Raw genomic sequence first — 21,791 nt, 5'->3', positions numbered from 1 at the left:
ACAGTAGTTTCACTGCCCTAAAAGCCCTCTGTGATCCATCTATTCATCCTTTCCTGTCCTCCCTCAGTCCCTGGCAACCACTCATCTTTTTACTTTGTCCATAGTTTTCCCTTCTCCAGAATGTCATATAGTTGGAATTCTATAGTATCTAGCTTTTCCAGACTGGCGTCTTTCAGTTACTAATATGTATTTAAGTTATCTCTATGTCTTTTCATGACTTGATAATTCATTTTTTCTTAGCACTTAATAATAGTACACTGTGTGATGTACCACAGTTTATCCATTCAAGTACCAGAGGATGTGTTGGTTGCTTCCAAGTTTTGCCAGTTCTGAGTAAAGGTGCAGTAAACATCCATCTGCAGGTTTTTGTGTGGACATAAGTTTTCAGTTTCTTTGGGTAAATACCAAGGGGCACAATTGTTGAGTCTAATATAAGTGTATGCTTAGTTTTATAAGAAGCTCTCAAACATTCTCCAAAGTGGCTGTACCTTTTAGCATCCTCATCAGTAATGAAGAGAGTTCCTGTTGCTCCACATCCTCACTAGTGTTTGGTGTCAATGGCCTGGATTTTGAGCATTCTAATAAGGTGTGTAGTGTATCTTATTGTTGTTTTAATTTCATTTCCTTGATGATAACGTGTAGAACATCTTTTCATATATTTATTTGCCATCTGTATATCTTCTTTGGTGAGGTCTCTGTTAAATTCTTTGGCCTATATTTTAAATTGTATTGTTTGTTTTCTCATTGAATTTAAAGAATTCTTTGTATATTTTGGATAACAGTCCTTTATCATATGTGTCTTTTGCAAATATTTTCTTCCAGTCTGTGGCTTGTCTTTTCATTCTCTTATAGTCTTTTGCAGAGAAGAATTTTTATTTCTAATGAAGTCCAGTTTATTGATTCTTTCTTTCCTTGATCATGCCTTTGATGTTGTATCCTAAAAAGTCATTGCCAATCCAAGGATTTCTAGATATTCTCCCATATTCTTGAAATTTTATAATTTTGTATTATATATGTAGATGCATGGTCCATTTTGAGTTGATTTTTGTGAAGGGTGGTTTTTGTGTGTGTGGATATCCATTTAGTCCATCAACATTTGTCAAAAAGACTGTCTTTCTCCATTGTATTGCTTTTGCTGTTTAGTCCAAGATCAATTGAGTATATTTAGAGAAGTCTATTTCTGGACTCTGTTGTGTTCTATTGATCTGTTTTGTCTGTTCTTTTGCCAGTACCACAGTGCCTTGATTACTGTAACTTTATAGCAAGTTCTAAAATCAGGTAGTGTCAGTCCTTCACGTTTGTTCTTCTCCTTTAATATAGATCTTCCTCAACTTTCGGTGGTATTATGTCACAGTAAACCATTGTAAGTTGAAAATATTCTAAGTTGAAATGCATTTAATTCCCCTGATTTACTGAACATCATAGCTTAGCCTAACATACTTTAAATATCCTCAGAACACTTATGTTAGCCTACAGTTGAGCAATATCATCTAACACAAAGCCTATTTTATCATGAAGTGATGAATATCTCATATAATTTATTGAATACTGTACTGAAAGTGAAAAACAGTATGGTTGTAAGGGTACAGTGGTTGTAAGTTTATCAGTTATTTTTACCATCATGATACAAACCATCTTAAGTTGGGGACTGTCTGTATTGTCTTAGGTATTCCGGGTCTTTTGCCTCTCCTTATGAAGTTTAGAATCAATTTGTCAATATACATGAATTGGTTCCTGGAATTTTGATTGGTATTGCATTGAATCTATAGATCGGGTTGAGAATAACTGACATCTTGGCACTGTTGAGTCTTCCTATCCATGAACATGGATCGTCTCTCTGTATATTTGGATTCTTGATTTCACTCATTAGAGTTTTATAGTTTTCCTCATAGAGGTCTTGTACATATTTTATTAGATTTTTTCCCCTAAGAATTACATTATTGGGGTGCTAATGTAAATAAAAATTGTGTTTTTAATTTCAAATTCAACTTTGTCCTTTTTTGGTATATAGGAAAGCCGTTGACTTGTATCCTGCAACCTTACTATAATGACTTATTAGTTCGAGTTTCTTTGTTGTTGATTCTTTTAGATTTTGTGCATATATGATCATGTAATCTGTGAACAGTTTCATGTCTTCCATCCCAGTCTGCATCCTAGTATGTACACCTTTTATTTCTTTTCTTCTCTTATTGTATTTGGTAAGACCTACATTACAATGTGAAAATGGGTGGTAAGAGGGGAAGGACATCCTTACCTTGTTCCTTAGTGTGAAAGCTTTGAGTTTCTCACCATTATGATGTTAGCTATAGGTTGTTTGAAGATACTCTTTATCAAGTTGAGGAAGTTCTCTTTTATTCCTCGTTTACTGAGAGCTTTTATCATGAGTGGTTGTTGGATATTGTCAGATGCTTTTTCTGCATCAATTTATATGATCATGTGGTTTTTCTTCTTTAGCCTGTGGATGTGATGGATTATGTCAGTTGATTTTCGAATGTTGAACCAGCCTGTTATCTTGGGATAAATCCTACTTGGTCATGGTGCATAATTTTTTCCACACTGTTGGATTTAATTTGCTATTATTTTGTTGAAGATTTTTGCATCTGTGTTAATGAAAATTCCTGTCCTGTAGTTCTCTTCCCTTCTTCCCTTCTTCCTCCTTCTCCCCCTGCTTTTTTTTTTTTTTTTTTTTTTGGTCTGTGTGTGTGTGTCTGCGGTTTTGGTATTAGGGTAATTCAGGCTTCATAGAATGAGTTAGGAAGTATTTTCTTTTTCTATAGTCTGAAAGAGATTACACAGAATTGGTATAGTATCTTCCTTAAATGTTTGTTAACATTCACTAGTGAACCCATCTGGGCCTGGTGCTTTCTGTTTTGGAAGGGTATTAATTATTGACTTAATTTCTTTAATAGATATTCAGTTTGTTTATTCCTTTGTGAGTTTGACAGAGTATGTCTTTCAAGGAATTGTTCCATTTTATTAGGTTATCAAATTGGTGGGCAGAGTTGTTCATAGTATTTCTTTATTCTTTTCATGTGCATGATACCTATAGTGATGTCCTCTGTTTCATTTCTGATACTAGTAATTTGTGTTCTCTTTGTTTTTCCTAAGTTAGCCTGGTGAGATTTATAACTTTGTTGATATTTTTCAGAGAACCACTTTTGGTTTCTTTGATTTTCTCTAATGACTTCTTGCTTTAAGTTTCATTGATTTCTGATCCAATTTTTATTATTTCTTTACTTTTGTTTACTTTGGATTTGTTCTCTTCTTCTTTTTCTAGTTTCCTAAGATGTGGAAGCATAGATTATTGATTTTAAATCTTCTTTTCTAATATATGCATTCAATGCTATGTTTCCCTCTAAGTGCAGCTTTCACTATAGCCCACAGATTTTGATTAGGTGTGTTGTCATTTTTATTCAGTTCCAAGTGTTTTTTAATTCTTCCTTCAAGATTTCTTTTTTGACTTATGTGTTACTTAGAAGTGTGTTGTTTATTCTCCAAATATTTTGGAATTTTCCAACTATTGTTCTGTTATTGATTTCTATTTTAATTCTATTGTGGTCTGAAGGCAGACGTTGTATGATTTCTTTTTTTAAAATTTGCTAAGGTGTGTTCTGTGGCTGAGAATGTGGTTGATCTTGGTGAATATTCCATGTGAACTTAAGAAGAACGAACATTCTGCTCTTGTTGGATGAAGTAGTCTGTAGACATCCATTACATCCAGTTATTTGATGGTATTACTGAGTTCAACTATGTCCTTACTGATTTTTCATCTGCTGGATCTGTCCATTTCTGATAGAGGGGTGTGAAGTGTTCTAATATGGTAGTGGGTTCATTTATTTCTCTTTGCAGTATTATCATTTTTGCTTTCTATTGTTAGATAAGTACACCTTAAGGATTGTTGTGTTCTAATGGAGAATTGACCCCTTTATCATTATATAATGCCTTTCTTTATCCCTGATAACTTTTGCATGCTTTGAAGTCTGCTCTGTCTGAAAATTTATATAGCTATCTCTGCTTTCTTCTTATTAGTGTTAACATAATATATTTTTCAACATCTATTTACTTTCAATCTACACGTACTTTTATATTTAAAGTGGGTTTCTTGTAGACAGTGTATACTTGGGTCTTGTTTTTTTGATCCATTTTGGCAATTGTTGTCTTTTAATTGGTGCATTTAGACCATTGATGTTCCAAATGATCATTGATACAGTTGGCTAAAATAATTTTTTTCCAACTAAAAGTTAGTAGGGCTTTACTTTTATTTTTTAGACCACATAAATGTGTTCTATTTGCATGTGTATAAAAGTACTTTACTCTTAGCTGTCCTGGAATCGATATTCTTTTTTTTTTTAATTTTTAAAAAATTATTTTTTGACTGCGTTGCGCAGCTCATAGGATCTTAGTTCCCCGACCAGGGATCAAACCTGGACCCTGGCAGTGAAGCGCCGAATCCTAACTACTGGACCACCAGGGAATTCCTCCATGTTCTTTTGATGGTTGACTTTTTTTTTTTTTTTTAATGTTTATAAGTTATTTAAGTTTTAAATGGAAGCTATCTTGTGAAATCTTTTGAACTCATTTAGGAATTTTTTTCCCCAGTGAATTGAGATACAGAAAATAAGGGAGTTAGAGAACTAAAGTAAAAATGAACTATCTGTGGGAATAAGAAAGGTAAGGAATATGCTTATGTACATCTCAAGGATTTGAGAAGGCCATCTTCTCTGGGAACTCATTCCCAGACAAAAGATGTCAGTTAACTGGTATAATGAAAACTTCCCCTTTTTTCTGAGCTCTGAATTAAATGTGATCTTTGTATTTTGGGAAGCAGATTAAGTATTGTGGCCTGAAAACTTAATCATTGGATATGATTTATACATTTTAGTTCCATACTCTACACTTGTTCTGTAGCCTCTGAGAACTTGCATGTGGTGAATTGTGTTATGATTATCTCTTCCTGAAAAAATTGTCATACGTGGAAGATACAGAGTTCTGCTTTATTACGCTTTTTACATCAAAGTTTGCTCTGGCAGTTGGAAAGAAAAGTAAACCAACTTGATAGTGTTCACCAGTAATCCAGAAGTATTATAGCAGTTGTTAATATTTATGTTTTTTATAATTTTTTGTTTTCCCAAGAGCAAAGGATAAGAAAACCCTTACACACATAATACAAGATATATAATTATCAGTGCACCTATTTTGTAATATATTTGCTTCTGTTTTCTTAGAAAGAGTAGGAAGAAGTGAATAGCACAATTTCTTACACAAAGTAAATGATCAGTAGATAGTTATTCAATGAATGAATAAATGAGTGAAAAAAGTGGAGACCTTCTTAATGATTGAAATGTGATTAGCATCTACAGTAGAAGGCTAGCTTCATTGCTAATAAGCTTTTTTTAAAAATTTTTATTTATTTATTTATTTATTTATTTATTTTTGTCTGTGTTGGGTCTCCGTTTCTGTGCGAGGTCTTTCTCTTGTTGCGGCAAGTGGGGGCCACTCTTCATCGCTGTGCGTGGGCCTCTCCCTATCGCAGCCTCTCTTGTTGTGGAGCACAGGCTCCAGACGCGCAGGCTCAGTGATTGTGGCTCACGGGCCTAGTTGCTTCGCGGCATGTGGGATCTTCCCAGACCAGGGCTCGAACCCGTGTCCCCTGCATTGGCAGGCAGATTCTCAACCACTGCGCCACCAGGGAAGCCCGCTAATAAGCTTTTAAATCTGGAGGATTCTGTGGAAATGTGTTGCATTTTTTTCCTCAAGAGTAGTATGATTGGTTTGTAGTCCTTTCTTCCAGTATCTAGTTATTGATTTTGAACAGTTGTAAGTAATTTGCTGATGATAGTTATAAAGACTTTACACAAAATACTATTCTACAGCAGTTTCCTCACTTATCTTCTTAGATTTTGAGCAGAAGCAACAATACAACTAGTAAAGACTGATAATATGGTAATAAAGTTTATTTTAATCTAAGCTAATACAGAGAACAATTTAGTTTCTCATCAGTTACCTGATGCTTTTTCTCTACAATTAGGATTTTAGAGATTCTGACAGTTTTCTTTCTAGCTATTTCTGTGACTCAAGACTAGAATCTCTTCATGTCCTTTCATTGTTCCTAATAAACATTCTGTTTTTTCTTTAACTGATTGCTACTTTTTCTTACTTCAGTTCCTATCTAGGTTTAGAAGGGTTAGAATCTTCAGCATTGTGGCATAAGAGAAGGGAATTGTGAGATGAAATTACATTTTTAGAGTTTAAAATAAAGGAGGAAGGACCTGAGTTGAGTAATACAGAAATCAAGGCCCAGAATTGATATGATACAGGAAATCCTTATTTTCCAATTCTATAATTATTAATATTGCCTGCATTTATTTTCCATTAGTTTTTCTATGAAAGAATAATTTTAGAAATTATTTTTAGATGAAAACAAGAAACCAATTTATTTGATTACAACACTGGATAACACAATGGAAGATCTGTTAACACTGGAATATGTGAAGGTAAGTAGTTTGATTTATATGCTTGTTATGGTAAGCATACTGCTGAAATATTAAAGTCAAGTTTTATAAGTTTAGCAATATTCAGTTTAATCTGCATTCTGATGTGATCGCTATAACTCCTAAAAGTTTAAGATTGTTTTGTCATCCTCTGTTAGATTTGTAAACACTTCACATAGCAAGATAATAAGCAGCCCACATTCTAAGTAGAAACGGCCTGCAGTTTGGCTATTCCCCCCCCATCAGGATGTCAACAAACTTTTCAATCTTGATGAAAAGTGGTATGGGATACAAGATGAGGCTTTCACTTGATTTCCCACCATTGTCTGAAGTTACCTAATTTTCCTGCTGTCAGTGACTCTATTCCTTTCCTATTGATTTATGATAACTATTTCATCATTTATTAAGTTTTTATGTGTACTGTGGTCTACATATGATTTAACCCTTGCTTTCATTGACCTGTTTTTATGTAAGCGCCACGTTATTTTAATAATTACAGTACTTAATGCTAAATGAGAATTATATCACTTTTAAGACCATTTTTTACTATTATTGATGTAGATATTTTAGTGTTTTTTGTTGTTTATGAATTAAACAGCTTTTATATTGTAAAAATGTTCCAAATCTAAAGATACCACAGAGTATTTGATACCTGGCGGACTGTTCCGTCAAAATTTTGTTTTAACATATAGGAAGATTTGGGAAGGATCTTAACAGTTGTCGCTGACTAAATGATTGTCCTCTACGTGTGATAAAACCTAAATATCCACTCTTGATAATAAGCAAGATAGTATGTAACATTTATTGAATACTTAGCAAATTTGTTCTGGTGAAGCAGTCGTTTGTTTAAGTAATTATATGTATATAAATAGCTGGAAAAATTATATAAATGTGTGTTAGGACCATTATGTAATGATATATACATATGTCTTCCTATGATAATCGAACAGATTTGTTTTTTTCACTTTGTATAGGCTGAAAAGAATTTACCCATAACAATGTTGAAGGACACCTATAACAGTGTTGTGCAACTGATTAAGGTATAGGTGAATAATTTATTTTTTAATTAGATACTGTATTTCTAAGCAAATATATTATGAAAATTATTTTATAACTAGAACTGTAAGATCCTTGAGGATAAAAATTGAATATTATAAATTGTATCCTTTATACCACAAAGAATACAGACAAATATTTGTTGTATTACTAAAATCAGCTTTGTTCTTTAGGTGAATTTTTCCTCTTTGGACATTCATTTACATACTGAAGCACTTCTGAATACAATAAATTATTTTAATAATATCCTTCCATATTCGGAGGAAAAACCAGCCCCAGTGCATATTGCAGAGACTGAAGACAAAGGAGAGTTTATTAAAAAAATACGTATGTTTCTTTAAAATTCAACATCAAATTTTTACTAAGTAGATCAATAAATTTTGGCTCTTGCGTTATTATTATAATATTGGTGTTAGAATTCTATTGCTAGATTAATATTTAGAAAGATTCATTATATACCAGGTTAATTTTAGAAAATAATAGTAAAGTGATTATTGCTGAAGAAAAGTGGCTTTTATTTATCTTATCATTCATTTTAGTTGAAGATTATACAGTAGAAGTATTTAGTGTAATTAAATTTTGTGCATTTAGTATTATTTAAATTAGAAAAATAGAACTAACAAAATTTGAATAATATGAGAGTATGTTTTTTAATCGGAGTGCTTTTTTAAGCAGTCAAAAGTTGCAAGTTTGATAATAACATGTATCACCCTGTAATCATTAAATCGCAAAAGATTTATGATTTTACAACTACAACTTCTTAGTTTCAAATGTTATTCTCATCTGAGAACTATTTTTGTTCTGTCTCTTTGCATTGGTTTGGCTTTGTTTTCATTGGATTTGATTTTTCTTTAGCATTCCTAATTTAGTAGGTAATATATTGCTTGCTTTCAATTTGCAAATCACATTTTCCTCTAGCGTTATCATTGTTGTGATATTTCAGTTACTTTATAAGTATAGTAAGGTAACTACTAAAAGTTTTGTCTTATGTTTTACAATATGGCTTTCTTTTTGCAGCTTTAAAATTATCCAAGAATGAAGATATTGTTACCTTACAGATTTTAGCAGAATTATCATGTTTACAGATCTTTATTCAAGATCAGAAACATAACATTTCAGAAATTAAGATTGAAGGTAATAAGATTTGAGGAAAAGTAAATTCAGAACTATTAAATGAAGGGAAAATAATTTAATAATTTTTTTTCCCTTAGGGCTTGATTCTGAGATGATTATGAGGCCATCAGCGACTGAAATAAATGCAAAGCTAAGGAATATAATTGTTCTGGATTCTGATATAACAGCTGTATACAAAAAGGTATGAATTTGTTTCTATTCATTAACATTATTAAATATAATTGTCCTTTAAGATTGTTCATAGGTATAAATTAAACAGTCATCGGATTTTAGCAGTGTGTCTTAGTAGGTCCATGGGTTTTGAAGTTAGGCATAATTAGGTTCTTATTTTAGCCCTGCTCTTCAGTAGTTGGGTGGCTTAATCTTAGAATCTGTTTATTTGTAAAATGATGATTAAGTATCTCATAAATGAAATTAGTACAAGTGATACTGCTGGAACTTAGTTGTGGAGTGCTTTTGTTGGGGGGCGGGGTAGGGGAGTAGCAAATGCCTTATTTACTTTTTATCTTTTCACTTTTTTGAAGTATTGTGAACCTTGTAATGCATTTCAGATTTCAGAGCAGAGGATATGAAGTCAGATTGAATAAACGAGATTTTTTTTAAAAGTTTATTTTCATGGATACTTACTAACATAGCATTATAATGTTAAGAGAGTCCTTTGATCTAGGTGGCTAGTGGTTGAAGGATAGGTCCTTTTGTTGTTACTGTGTGCAAGAGAGTAAGGTTCTTGGACTAGATACTGTTGTGGAGTTGGACAGGTAATTTTTAAACAGTGGAGCATCTGGGTAAGGTGGTATATTTAAAGGAGTGAAGAGAATATCAAATAGTAGGATTAGAAAAGGCTGAGGTACTTGTTGAGTCAGGAAGTCAAAGTTCGGAATGTGACAGGAAGAAAGGAAATAGGTGTATAGGCTTAATTAGCAAATAATACTGATGAGATACAGTGATGACCTGATTTTTATGTTAAATAAAAATTCGTATGCCTTATATTTTCTTACTGTGGTTCGTTAGCATGAGGTAACAAGAGTCCCCAAAACATCAAAGGTACGTGGCTCATAGGAATAAAGAACAAGAAATTTTACAGAAGCCATGGTTTGATTTGCTTCCATTGCTTTTATTTGAAAAATTATAGTCTTAGAGCGTTTAGGAAGTAGATTGTCCATTTTATTTGTCCTATTTAGAAAGTAAAGCTAACATAAATAAATGAATCTACTAAAAGTCATACAAGTAGTTAGTAATGGAACTGATATTATAACCTAAGACATTTACTTTTTTTCTCTGTAATTTTATTTTTAATGCATCTTTAATAAGGTTAAAAATCTAACTTTAAAAAAGCTACAAAATGAAGTTTCTCACTTGTGTCTTCTTGTCCCACCCCGTTTTCCTTTCCATATTTCTTGACTTTGATTCCAAAGTACAGATTTTTAAACAAACTACCTTCATAACTCTCCATATGTCAAGGAACCAAAGAGACATAATCTTTTTGCCCTGGATCAGAGCTCTGTAATTTCTGTTCCATGACACACTATTGTGCCCTGAGTGGGTTTTAAGTATAATATATTGAGCCCTTCAGCTTTCTGGGCAGCTGGATAAAGGACTAGAGTTCTCAGATTATTTGACTGTGTCCTGGAGCAGCATTCATTTATACTAGTATCATTGTACAGATACTATTATTTATGTGTGCCATAACCTGAAAAATATTCTAGCTGACCTGACATTCTCATGAAATAAAATATCACTGTAAATTATGAGTGTTTAAAAATTTATCCAGTTATTAAGCTTGTTAATTCTTGGTGGTAGGTACACCAGTATTTCTAACTGTTTTATACTTTTCTGTCTTTAGTATCTGGCTAATATTGGCTTCATAAAATGAATTTGGAGGTGTTTTCTCATCTATTTTCTGAAAGATTTATGTAGAATTGGTATATATTATGTGTTCCTTAAGTGTTTGATGGAACTCAGCAGTGAAGCTGTGTGGCTTTGAGGTTTTCTGTGGGGAAAAATTTTTAATTACTGTTCCATTTCTTTACTTGATGTAAGTCTAATCAGATTTTCTTGTTCTTCTTGAGTGAGATTTGGTAATGTGGGTCTTTTTTGGAATTTTTGCACATATGGTTTTGTTTCTATTGTTCTTACATATTTTTATTAAAAATTGAGATGATAACAAGCTATTATATAAATTGTATATCCTTGCTTTTTTTCCTCCTTACTCTTCATTGTAGTTTTTAACCTTATATGTTTGCATCCTTAAACAATATGTTGCCCAGTTTTGTGGTATTTGGAAATACATGTTTTATTTTGAAATATAGCATATACACAAAAGCAAGTAATATAATGTCAAGAACAACAGTAAAACAAATACCTTTATACCCAACACTCAAACCAAGTAATAGAACATACCCCAGAAGTTACCAGTATGCCCTAATTTGACTTTATTGTACTGTCTCCTTGGAGAGTTAACTATGTACATTTTTTGGTATTTTTAATAAACGTTACCAACTATGTATGAATCCTTACATAACACGTTGTTTCATCTTTCAGTCCCCTTTTTAAAGGATATCATATTTTATATGTATTTCTTTAGCCTTGCATCTTATCATTCATTATATTTTTGAGGTGTATCCATGTTGATGTTTGTAGGTATAGTTCATTCATTTTATTACCACTGGTTATTTATTCATTGTTCTGTTGATGGATATTTGGTTTCTACTTTTTTGTTTTTATGAATATTGCTTCTATAACTAGTCTTGTATCAATACATGTCTCCTGATATGTTCTTGGACATATGTCATGCAAGCATTTTTCAGAGAATCTATTTCTAGTGACACATGTACTCCCAGGAGCAGTGGAAGAGAGATCTGGTATTTCATTTCAATGCCAGTGCTTGGAATTGTCAGATATTACATTTTTTGAAGATCTGGAGTGTATAGTATGGTGTTTTCAGTTTGTATTTTTCTTACCACTAATGAAATTGCGCATCTTTTCATATACTTATAGACTATTTATGCTTGCTCTTCTATGAGATGCCTATTAGTTTAACTCAGGTGCCAGTAAACTTTTTCTGTGAATAGCCAGATTGTAAGTGTTTTAGGCTTTGTGGGCCATGAAGTTTTTGTTGCAACTATTCAACCCTGCTCTTGTAGTGTGAAAGCAGTCATTTGTGTAAATGAGTGATTTGGCTGTGTTCCAGTAAAATTTTATTTTATGGATAATAAAATGTAAATTTCATATAATTTGCATATGTCACAAAATATTATTTAGATATTTTTTTACCTACTTAAAAGTATGTAAACCATTTTTACCTAATCCTGCTGTTTGTGGTTTGCTGACACCTTGTTTAATTTATCAATTTTAGAGGAAGGAACGTTTATTTTTTTCTTTATTGATTTGTAGGAAATCATTTAATATTTTATACATTATTCCTTGCTTAGTTTGTGTTTCAAATAGTTACTCCCAGTTTGGTTATGATGTCTTTTGATGAACAAAAGTTATTAATTTTAATGAAGTTGAATTTATCATTCTTTTCTTTTTTGGTTTGAGAATTTTGTCTTCTAAATTATTCCATCCCCTGAATTCATAAAGTTATTCCCCTATGTGACCTTCTAAAAGTTATATAATTTTGCCTTTCACTGTTAGGTCTTTCATCCTACTTGGAATTGATTTTTTTATATGATTGAGGCTGGGGTCCAATTTCATTTATTTTCACACTGGGTTGTTTTTTCCTAATATCATTTATTTAAATAGCTATCCTTTTCTTACTTGTGTACAGTACTATATCTATTAAATATTAAGTGTCGATATATGGATAGATTTATTTCTGGGCTCTCTTTTGTGTGCCATTTGTTTACTTATCCTTGAATCAGTACCAAACATACATATAGTCCTTACTTGGTGCTGGATAGTGTTCTAAATGCTTTATAAATATTAAGTTATTTAATCTTCACAAATGCCATTTAGATCAGAATTTCATTTTCCAATATTATGGATAAAGAAACTGAAGCACATAAAGGTTTAACTTCTTGAGGTCACATATCTAGTAGAGCTTCATATAACATCCTGGATGTAAAAATCAGGCATTCAGGCTCTGTAGTTTATGCTCTTAACAACTATTTTATACTGCCTTTCAATTCCAAACTGAATTATTGAGCTTAATTCTTAAGCTTTATAGTTCGTCTTCCATCTTGTTCGTTTTCTTCAATAATGTCTTGGCTGTTCCTGGACTTTTGTGTTTACATATATAAGTATAAATTTTAGAATCTTTCACGGTCTACCAAAAAAAAAAATCCCATTGGTATTTTGCCTTTAAAAAGCAAGCAATTCTTTCTTTCTTTCTTCATTTTTTTTTGGTAAAATAGCTTTATCCTCTGTCAAAACACACTTTGGAGGGAGGGGAGGAGAAGGAGGCAACACAGCCTAGCGCCACAGCTTATTTAGAAGAGGACATGAGATTTAAAAGCCTCACCCCACTGCTTGCCCAGCTGAGAAAATGTCATGACCCTAACACCCACTTATAAATATCTCTTGTTACGTTAAAAGAAAAAAAAAATTTCCAGGGCCCAGCTGTCTTTACTCCTGCACAGAAAGGGTTAACCTTCAAAATTTGGTATCAGGGTCCCAGGATGGGGCTGGTAAGGAGAGGCAGATTGGGAAGAAGAGCGCCCTGAAAAACAGAGAGCGACAAGCCAGTGTGTAACTGGGGCCCTCCAAAATATCCAAAACAGAGAAGGGGAAGGGTGCCTGTCAGAGACAGAAACCAGTGCTGTCCCAGGGGTTGTCTCACTCCTGTCCCCAGTGTCAAATGTCCTGGAGTGATCTGTCCTTTCAGACACCCCTATGAGGTCCCAATATCAGGATCCATCCTTTCTTCTCAGTCCCAGCCCATTCAACTCACCACCCAGCTTTTAAGGTCCTAACAGGAAGCAGCCCCCTCCCCAAGTAAGAAGCGTGAGGAAGGCTGGAGGTCCTTCCTGGGAGGCGGGTATTCCGGGGGTGGGCCACTTCTGGGGTCCCCCTTCAGTCCCTGACCAGGCGGTAAATGTGGTGCTGGACCCCCCGCTCACTGGTGGAGACCTCAAAGACGTAGGTGGTGCAGAGCAGCAGTTCCTGGGTGTCTCTGTCACCACTGGAGGATGGTGAAGTTCTCCAGGACACTGTTCATCATATAGCGCTCGGGTAGCTGCCAAAGCTTGTGCAGGAAATTCACCAGGTACTCTCACATGGGTGAGCGCAGCAGGCAGTACATGAACCTCCCGTCCTGCAGCTGGGCATGCTCCGTCTCCACCTTCTCCACCACCTGCTTGCCAAAGAAGCAGACCTTCTTCTTTGGAACAGGTGGAACCGGAGGAACAGGTGAGGGTCATGTGCTCCAGGGTCTCGTACTGGCTGCTCACTCGATAGAAGCCACCACTGCTGCCGCCGGCCCCCACCTCCTCGCCACTCGGCACTCAGTTCAGGTCCTCCCAGAACTTGACCAGGAAGAAGGCGTGGGGGGCCCACAGTCATACAGCTCCCGCAGACCGCCCTTTTTTTCAGGGAATTTGTCATAGATCTGCCGGACATCCACACTCCCGAAGTGGGGCGCTCTGGGCCTGGGGCAGTGCTGGTTGAGGTGTACAAACGGGTGCCTCTGGTAAGAGTCAGCTGCATCCAGAGGTTCCACAAAGGCCGAGAACTCCACCAGCTGCAACCGAGCAGTGCCCAGAGCCCGAGCCTGCCAGGCTGGGGCTGATGGGGGCAGGTGTGGGCAAAGCAGGAGGTGAGAGGGCTTGGGGGGGCTCGTACCCTGGGAGGTCAGTAGATGGAGGAGTCAGTGACAAGGAGAACAGTGTCTGCGAGAATGGCTTCACATCTGGAACATTACAGGGGGGCCCAGAACCCCCCAACCAAAACTGGAAAAGCTCTGGGGCCTGAGGACCGGCGGGACCAAGTTTGGCCTGCAGGGAAGGCGCTGAGATGAGCTGGGCTGAGGACATGGTGGCCATTGTCTGGAAAGCTTTGTCCTTGAAAACCTGGTCCTTGAGCTTGGACTGGATTTCCGTTGATTACCTTCAGGCCAAAACCTGGGTATGACTAGAGATCTGTTTGCGAGTTTGTGTCTTCCTCGTTCTCAGCTTGATGTAGCGAGCAGTCAGTTCATTCCGACCATATATCTTGCATTCATCAGGCAGGATGATTTTCCACCAGCCACAGGGTGGGTAGATGGCCAGGGCCTCCTGGAAGCTCTGTTCGATGTCTGAACTCCAAACACCCTCTGTGTCTGGGCCCCTGTCTCCCGCCGCCCCCTCACTGCCGCCAGTGCCCTCCTCGCTTCCTTCCTCACTTCCTGTCCAGCCGCTGCCATCGTCCAGAGGGGCCCCACCCTGGGGTTCCCCCATCTGGGCCTCCCGGCCTGGGGCTGGGCACAATTATTTCTTTTTTTTTTTTTTTAACATCTTTATTGGAGTATAATTGCTTTACAATGGTGTGTTAGTTTCTGCTTTATAACAAAGTGAATCAGCTATACATATACATATATCCCCATATCCCCTCCCTCTTGCGTCTCCCTCCCACCCTCTCTATCCCCCCCACTAGGTGGTCACAAAGCACTGAGCTGATCTCCCTGTGCTATGTGGCTGCTTCCCAATAGCTATCTGTTTGACATTTGGTAGTGTATATATGTCCATGCCACTCTCTCACTTTGTCCCAGCTTACCCTTACCCCTCCCCGTGTCCTCAAATCTGTTCTCTACATCTGAGTCTTTATTCCTGTCCTGCCCCTAGGTTCTTCAGAACCATGTTTTTTTTTAGATTCCATATATATGTGTTAGCATATGGTATTTGTTTTTCTCATTCTGACTTACTTTACTCTGTATGACAGACTCTAGGTCCATCCACCTCACTACAAATAACTCAATTTTGTTTCTTTTTATGACTGAGTAATATTCCATTGTATATATGTGCCACATCTTCTTTATCCATTCATCTGTTGATGGACACTTAGGTTGCTTCCAAGTCCTGGCTATTGTAAATAGAGCTGCAGTGAACATTGTGGTACATGACTCTTTTTGAATTATGGTTTTCTCAGGGTATATGCCCAGTAGTGGGATTGCTGGGTCGTATGGTAGTTCTATTTTTAGTTTTTTAAGGAACGTCCATACTGTTCTCCATAGTGGCTGTATCAATTTACATTCCCACCAACAGTGCAAGAGGGTTCCCTTTTCTCCACACCCTCTCCAGCATTTATTGTTTGTAGATTTTTTGATGATGGCCATTCTGACCCGTGGCACAGTTATTTCTTAATGTTATCAACCATCCAGTGAGTTCTCATATTTCCCTGACTGTCTCATAATTTTTTTCCTTTAGTTTGTTTAGATCAGGATCCAAAGGAGGTCCATACAGTACGTTTTGATTAATATGCCTCTTAAGTCTGTTTTAATCTATAAGTTTCTATCTCTTTCTCTTCCTTGCCATTTGTTGCTATCCTATTTGTTTTGTAGAATTTTCCATCAGCTTTTGCTGATTGCGTTCTCATGGCATTTAACATGTTCCTCTATTCCCTGTATTTCCTGTAAATTGATAGTTAAATCTCATTCAGTGAGATTCAGGGGTTTTTTTGTTTTTGTTTTTGTTTTTACAGGGGTTGGAGAGGGCAAGAATACTTCATAGTTGGTGTTGTGTATTTTCAAAGGATGCACAGTGTCTAGCTGTCTTTGTTTTTGTAATGTTAAAAACCATTATTTCATTAAGGATTGCAAAATGATAATATTCTGATTCAAACATTTCTTCTTTATTAAATGGGAGTTTTCACCAGTCTTTATGCTGACATCTTCAAAATTTTGGCTACTTAAAAGTTTATTCCCTGGTAGATTCCGTAGGCAGGGCTCATAGTCATAAGAATAGTACTCCATGAGTGTCTATATGTTGTATTACATTTATATTTACAGAGTACTTTGGCTGGATTTTGATTCTTTAGCTTGCATTTTTTTTTCTAGATGATCTTAAACATGTTATTCTGTGTCTTCTGGCCTAGTGTTCAATCAAATTGCTGCTGATGATTCTAATGACAATTTCACTTTCTTTCTCCTAGAAGGACTTGGTAATTTTGCCTAGATACTCAGAGCTGATTGGAAGCTTTGTGTGGGCAGGACTTGGGACAGGTGGACATCACGGTAGATGGTCAGTCAGTAATGTAGTGATTTGATGGCCTCAAAACTTGAGTATCTAAAGTTTTCTTTTTTTTTCCCCCTCAGGCCAGTCATTTTCCTTTTAGAAAAGTACTATAAGTATAGACCTGACAGTCTAGATTCAGGGAGCCAGTTGGTTGAAGAATGTGGGGACCTTACATTTCAATTTACAGATTTTTACTTAAAATACCCATTTTTCAGTATGGTGTTTTATTTACCCCTTATCTACACCTGTTGTCTCCTAGGCCACAACCTCTGTGCACTAAACACTGTCTTATGAAAATTTCTTCTCTTCTGTTGGACTCAAGGGGGATAGTCACAGGTCACTCATGTGACTTATGGAAGATATTCTGTTTTTTATTGATTAATAGTATTGGGGACATTACAGTCTACCTTCCATTAATATTTTACTGCTTTATATAGTATTGCATATCTTAACAGTGCTATACTGTCAATTCCTACTTCTTGCCTTTCACAGTATTATTGTAATATATTTTACTTTTGTGTATGCTGAAAGTCCACAATATATACCTACCAATTGGGGTTTAGTCAATTTTCTTTAGAGCAATTAATTTTTTACAAGAGATGTATTTGCCTTCATTCTAACTATTTCCGGAACTCATTTCTTCATGTACCTTCAAAATTCTGTTATTTTTATTTCTACTTGAAGAACTTAATCATTTCTTATAATGCAAATCTGCAGGTTATGAATTATTTCATCTTTTGGCAGGGAGGAGGCATCAGAACTGGAAAAAAAAAAGGCTTTTATTTCACCTTCATTTTCTGAGTGATATTTTTGCTAGGTGTACATAATTTCTCATCTTTATCTGACTGCCTTGAGAATTTGTGTATGGCATGTCTAGGTATATGTAAGTATATTTTCATATTTGTCCTGTTCAGAGTTTTCTGAGCTTTCTGGATCTGTCTCAGTATTTTTTATATCTTTTCAAATAGTTCTGCTTCCACCTCTCTCGCTTCCTCACCTCCTCTTCCTCCTCTGCCTCCTCTCTATTCTTCTTCCTCTTGGGTTCCAAAAATTCTTATTAGATTCCTGTTAGATATTGTCCCATAACCTTTGGATCCTCTGTTCAACTCTTCCCATTCTTTTCTCATTATGTTTCGTTTGTGTAATTTCTTTTGACCTATTTTTGAGTTCGCTGATTTTGTCCTTGGCTCCACTGAATATACTAATAAACCCACTGAAAGTATTCTTCATCTATTACCATGTTTTTTTAATCTTTAATATTTCCCTTTGAGTCTTTTTTCTGTTTTCCATTTCTCTGCTCATATTCTTCAGTCTGTTCATTCATATTTTCCATGTTTTCCACTAGAAGCACCTACCTTAGTAATCATAATAATTCAAAATCCACTGGCTGAAAGTTCCAACATCTATGTTATAAGCAAGTCTGGTTCTGTTGATTGCTTTGTCATTTGTTGTTTATTTTTTTCTTGCTTTTTGGGTTGTTTCGTAACTAATGATTGACTGTCAGACATCATATATAGGATAATAGAGACAGAAGTGAATAGTATTTATGTCTGAAAGTGAGTGTGCCTCCTTTTTCTGCTAGCCTATTAGCATGGGGGATTGAATCCAGTTTATGGAGAGCTGAACTGGGTTTGAGTTTTCTTGTTTAATGTGATTCCCTTCAATATGCCACTGCTTCACATTCCTTCAGCTATATCTTGTGCTTAGGGTGGGGGATTTGTTGTTGGACTGCTGCTTCATACTATGCTGTTTACTTTTCCTCTACTCTTGTACTTCAGAAAGTTCTCTTTCCATACTCTTGGCTCTTTCCTTGATATTTAGAGTCTACTGCTGCTTTTTCTTAGAGCTTGCCATCTTGATGGTATTTGGGGGTGGCGGTAGAGCAGGAAGATGTTTTAGGTAGGCTTGTCAGTTGTCCTAGTTCAGGTTCAGTCTAGCCAGGTCTGTTTCTCCAGGTCTCAGAATTGGAGCATTCTTGGTGATCCTGTCCATCCCTCCCATGGCATTTGATTCTTATCTTTGGTAGCTCCTGTATGGGAGAGTATGCTTTTCTGCTCCAGTAGAAGGTGCTCAATAATGGTCTGGTCCCAGGACGGTTTCTTCCCCCAAGTGTAGAGGGAGTTTTATCTTTGCCTCTGGGGTATAGTATCTTCACCTGTGCTCTGAGGGCAACAAGGTTACTGCCTTTCTGCTAGTTTCTTAAGGCTTCTGTTCTAAGAGAATAATTCTGATGGAACTTTGGGCCTTTTCTAGAGTGGAGGTTTCTCCTGTCTTTGAGGGTTGTACCAAGGAAAGCTTCCTCTGGTATTCCACTCTGGCCCCAGTCTCTCAGGAGCTCCCAGCAGAAAGCACACAATGAAGTGCTTGCAACTAAGTGTGAGCTCCTCTTGTGTCTGTGACTCCCAGGGATTTTGTATATCACATTATAAGTTCATAGTCAACCTTTACCATTTTATCTGATTTCTTCTTACCTAGCTTCTATGGTATCTGACAGCTCTTTTCTCCTGCCCCTTACCACAGGTGAGCTGGTGCTTAAGGTTCTCTCTTGAAGATAACTTTTTTCTTTAGATTTTAGGCTGCTTAGTTGGCTTGTGACCTCAGATTTCTAATGGTTTTAAGAAAAGTTATGATTTTGTAGTTTATCTATTTTTGTTTTTCTTGTTCTTAAGGTTTGGAGTGACCATCTCTCCAGCATTCTACATCCTAGGCAGAAGCAGAATTCCTATAGACTTCTGTTTAGTCTCATCTTACGCCTCAATCTTCAGACAACTATCCTTGATTCCTGAGGTTTTTTTGTTCCATGGTTGGAATTCATTTACTTCTTGATGGTTCTTCAGCCCTCTGCCCTACTTCTAGCATTTAGAGGGTCAAGAAAGCTATAAACTAAGTTAGTGAGTGCTCTGTTTATCTTTCAGAATATTTTTGACATTTCACATCTGCTATTATCTCCACCATTTTTAACTGGTATTGCAGAGCTTGAGACATTATACTGCTGTAGGTAATTCTTGTTTGGCAATTGAGATGACTCTTGACAAACTAATAAGGAACAGAAGTATAGTGATAGGAGGAAACTCCTTGGAAGGATCTGGATAATTATTCACATATCTCAAATCAAGAAAATAGATTATATTAAGTTTTGACAGTGACTGAAAAATACATTTATATGGCAGTTCTCAGTACTCATGTGTACACACTAAATGAAAATGTGTATTCTGATTTTTTTTTTCTGTTTTTTCCATTAAAAAAATCTTGTGTCAGACCTACTAAATTGATTCCATGGCCCATAAAGGGAGTTGCCACTACTGATTTGAAAAAACTTGCAGTGTAGATTCTAATAAATAAGTTAGAATTGTTGTCTTATTTGTACTTGGCTTGACTACTTACAAGATTTTCCAGATATGTATGTATATTTTGCATTTGCTTTATTTTTGTACTGAAGACATATCATTTCGAAAGTGGATTTTGACAATTAAATTTTCTCTCATTAAGGCTGTTTATATTACTGGAAAAGAAGTTTTCAGCTTCAAAATGATTTCTTATATGGGTGCAACTGCTGGTTCTGCGTACACAGATATGAATGTGTTTGACAGTCAAGTTAATTTAACTGTTGGTTGCATTGAAGTAGTTCTTGTCACAAAATTTCTGTATTCTGTATTGGTAAGTATATTAATCAGTTTTTTATTTATTCTTTCCTACTAGTTGGAAAGTGTTTGCTGTGCATGAAGCATAGATGAAGCATTCCTTACTTGATTTTTTTTTGTCCTGATTTTTCAAGATATTCTGGGTACCATACATCATGACTGAAATGTATAGTATACTGTTTATATTACATCATTTTCACATGGGAATGTTCTAGCTAATTGAAATATGTATTTTACTAAACATTAAATATATGTATATTATATATCATATATATGTTATGTATATTAATTGAATTCTTTATTTTATACATGATTGGTTTGAGTGTTTTACCTGACTTCCAGCTCTAACTAAAAGTGCTAAATATATAATTGAAGTTTGGTTTGGTCATTAAGAAAATTATGTTTTCTATTGCATTCTAGTTCTGTGAATATTTGGGGCTTTGAGGGATTTAGATTTAATCCCTATATGACACTTCCCTGAGGTGTTTAAGTTCTGTTTCTGCCTTTCATAGTTTTTTTTTTCCCCCCTGTGTTTTTCCCTTGCTGTCAGCTGATGTTTTTTCCTGTGTCATACCTGTCTCTATGACTTCACTATTCATTCTTTTAACTAAATTGTGGTATATAAACTAGGTAATCAGTTGATTCTAAATAAATAATGTTGCTGTTTTTCTGATCTTTTTAACTGAGGTTATCATGCAGTTTTTCCTATAGCCATAAAAACTTTTTTGTACATAAAAAGTAAAAATGAAAAAGTATTTCTTATTTAATTTTTTCTAATTTCTTTTTATAACTCAGAAGCATTATATCACTGAGCCCTGTTGTGATAGCTTTATACTCAAAAATTATTGAAAATAATTAAAACATGAAATTAATTAAACATGAAAATTAAGTATAATTCTAGGTGTATTTTATATCATTTAGTATTTTTCCCACATTTCAGGAATTAGAAAACTTTAGAGTTCTTGACGGACATATTTTTATTACTGTTTTATCTTACAAACGTAAATAAGCTCTCTGTCCATTGTGGTTGTGTAGGGAAATACAGTGTGATTGTTTAGCCATTAAGGAAAGTGAGATAAAAAGGGAAATAGATGCCAGTGAAACATTGGAGCATCCACATGTTGCTTTGGTCCAGGGACTAGATTTTTACTGTTTTACTGTGTTTCTGTATCTGTATCTTTGTGTTTCTCAACCTTTATTGCAGAAAATTACAGTTTAATATAGACAAGTCAGACTTTGAATAAATAATGCTTAGTTGTTCCAAGGGAAAATTTTTCTTATGGAGGTAAAATCAGAAATACCAATATACATTTAATAGTTTT

The 21,791-nt window shown here is 35.3% G+C and overlaps 1 protein-coding gene and 1 pseudogene across 5 annotated transcripts in view; one reads left to right on the top strand and one right to left on the bottom strand.

Annotated features, from left to right (window-relative positions):
• Positions 1-21,791, top strand: part of VPS13A (vacuolar protein sorting 13 homolog A) — a 265,169-nt gene that overhangs the window by 117,200 nt on the left and 126,178 nt on the right. For all 4 annotated transcript variants that reach the window (XR_014266082.1, XM_082470763.1, XM_082470764.1 and 1 more), the window contains exons 27-32: positions 6,415-6,494; positions 7,466-7,531; positions 7,721-7,874; positions 8,565-8,681; positions 8,759-8,862; positions 20,318-20,485. Coding sequence is in view for 3 of the 4 variants with exons in the window: in XM_082470763.1 (XP_082326889.1) it covers positions 6,415-6,494; positions 7,466-7,531; positions 7,721-7,874; positions 8,565-8,681; positions 8,759-8,862; positions 20,318-20,485 (689 nt within the window). In the remaining variant the exon portion in view is untranslated. The remainder of the gene's footprint in view (positions 1-6,414; positions 6,495-7,465; positions 7,532-7,720; positions 7,875-8,564; positions 8,682-8,758; positions 8,863-20,317; positions 20,486-21,791) is intronic.
• LOC309664913 (transcriptional enhancer factor TEF-4 pseudogene) lies at positions 8,870-19,487 on the bottom strand (annotated as a pseudogene). The gene has a single exon. The product of its transcript is annotated as a transcriptional enhancer factor TEF-4 pseudogene (transcript).

Source organism: Balaenoptera physalus, assembly GCF_965194825.1.
Source record: "Balaenoptera physalus genome assembly, chromosome: 7".
In the NCBI taxonomy this organism is placed as follows: domain Eukaryota; kingdom Metazoa; phylum Chordata; class Mammalia; order Artiodactyla; family Balaenopteridae; genus Balaenoptera; species Balaenoptera physalus.
The sequence above is the reverse complement of the archived record's forward strand: the minus strand, read 5'-3'. Positions and strand labels throughout refer to the sequence as shown.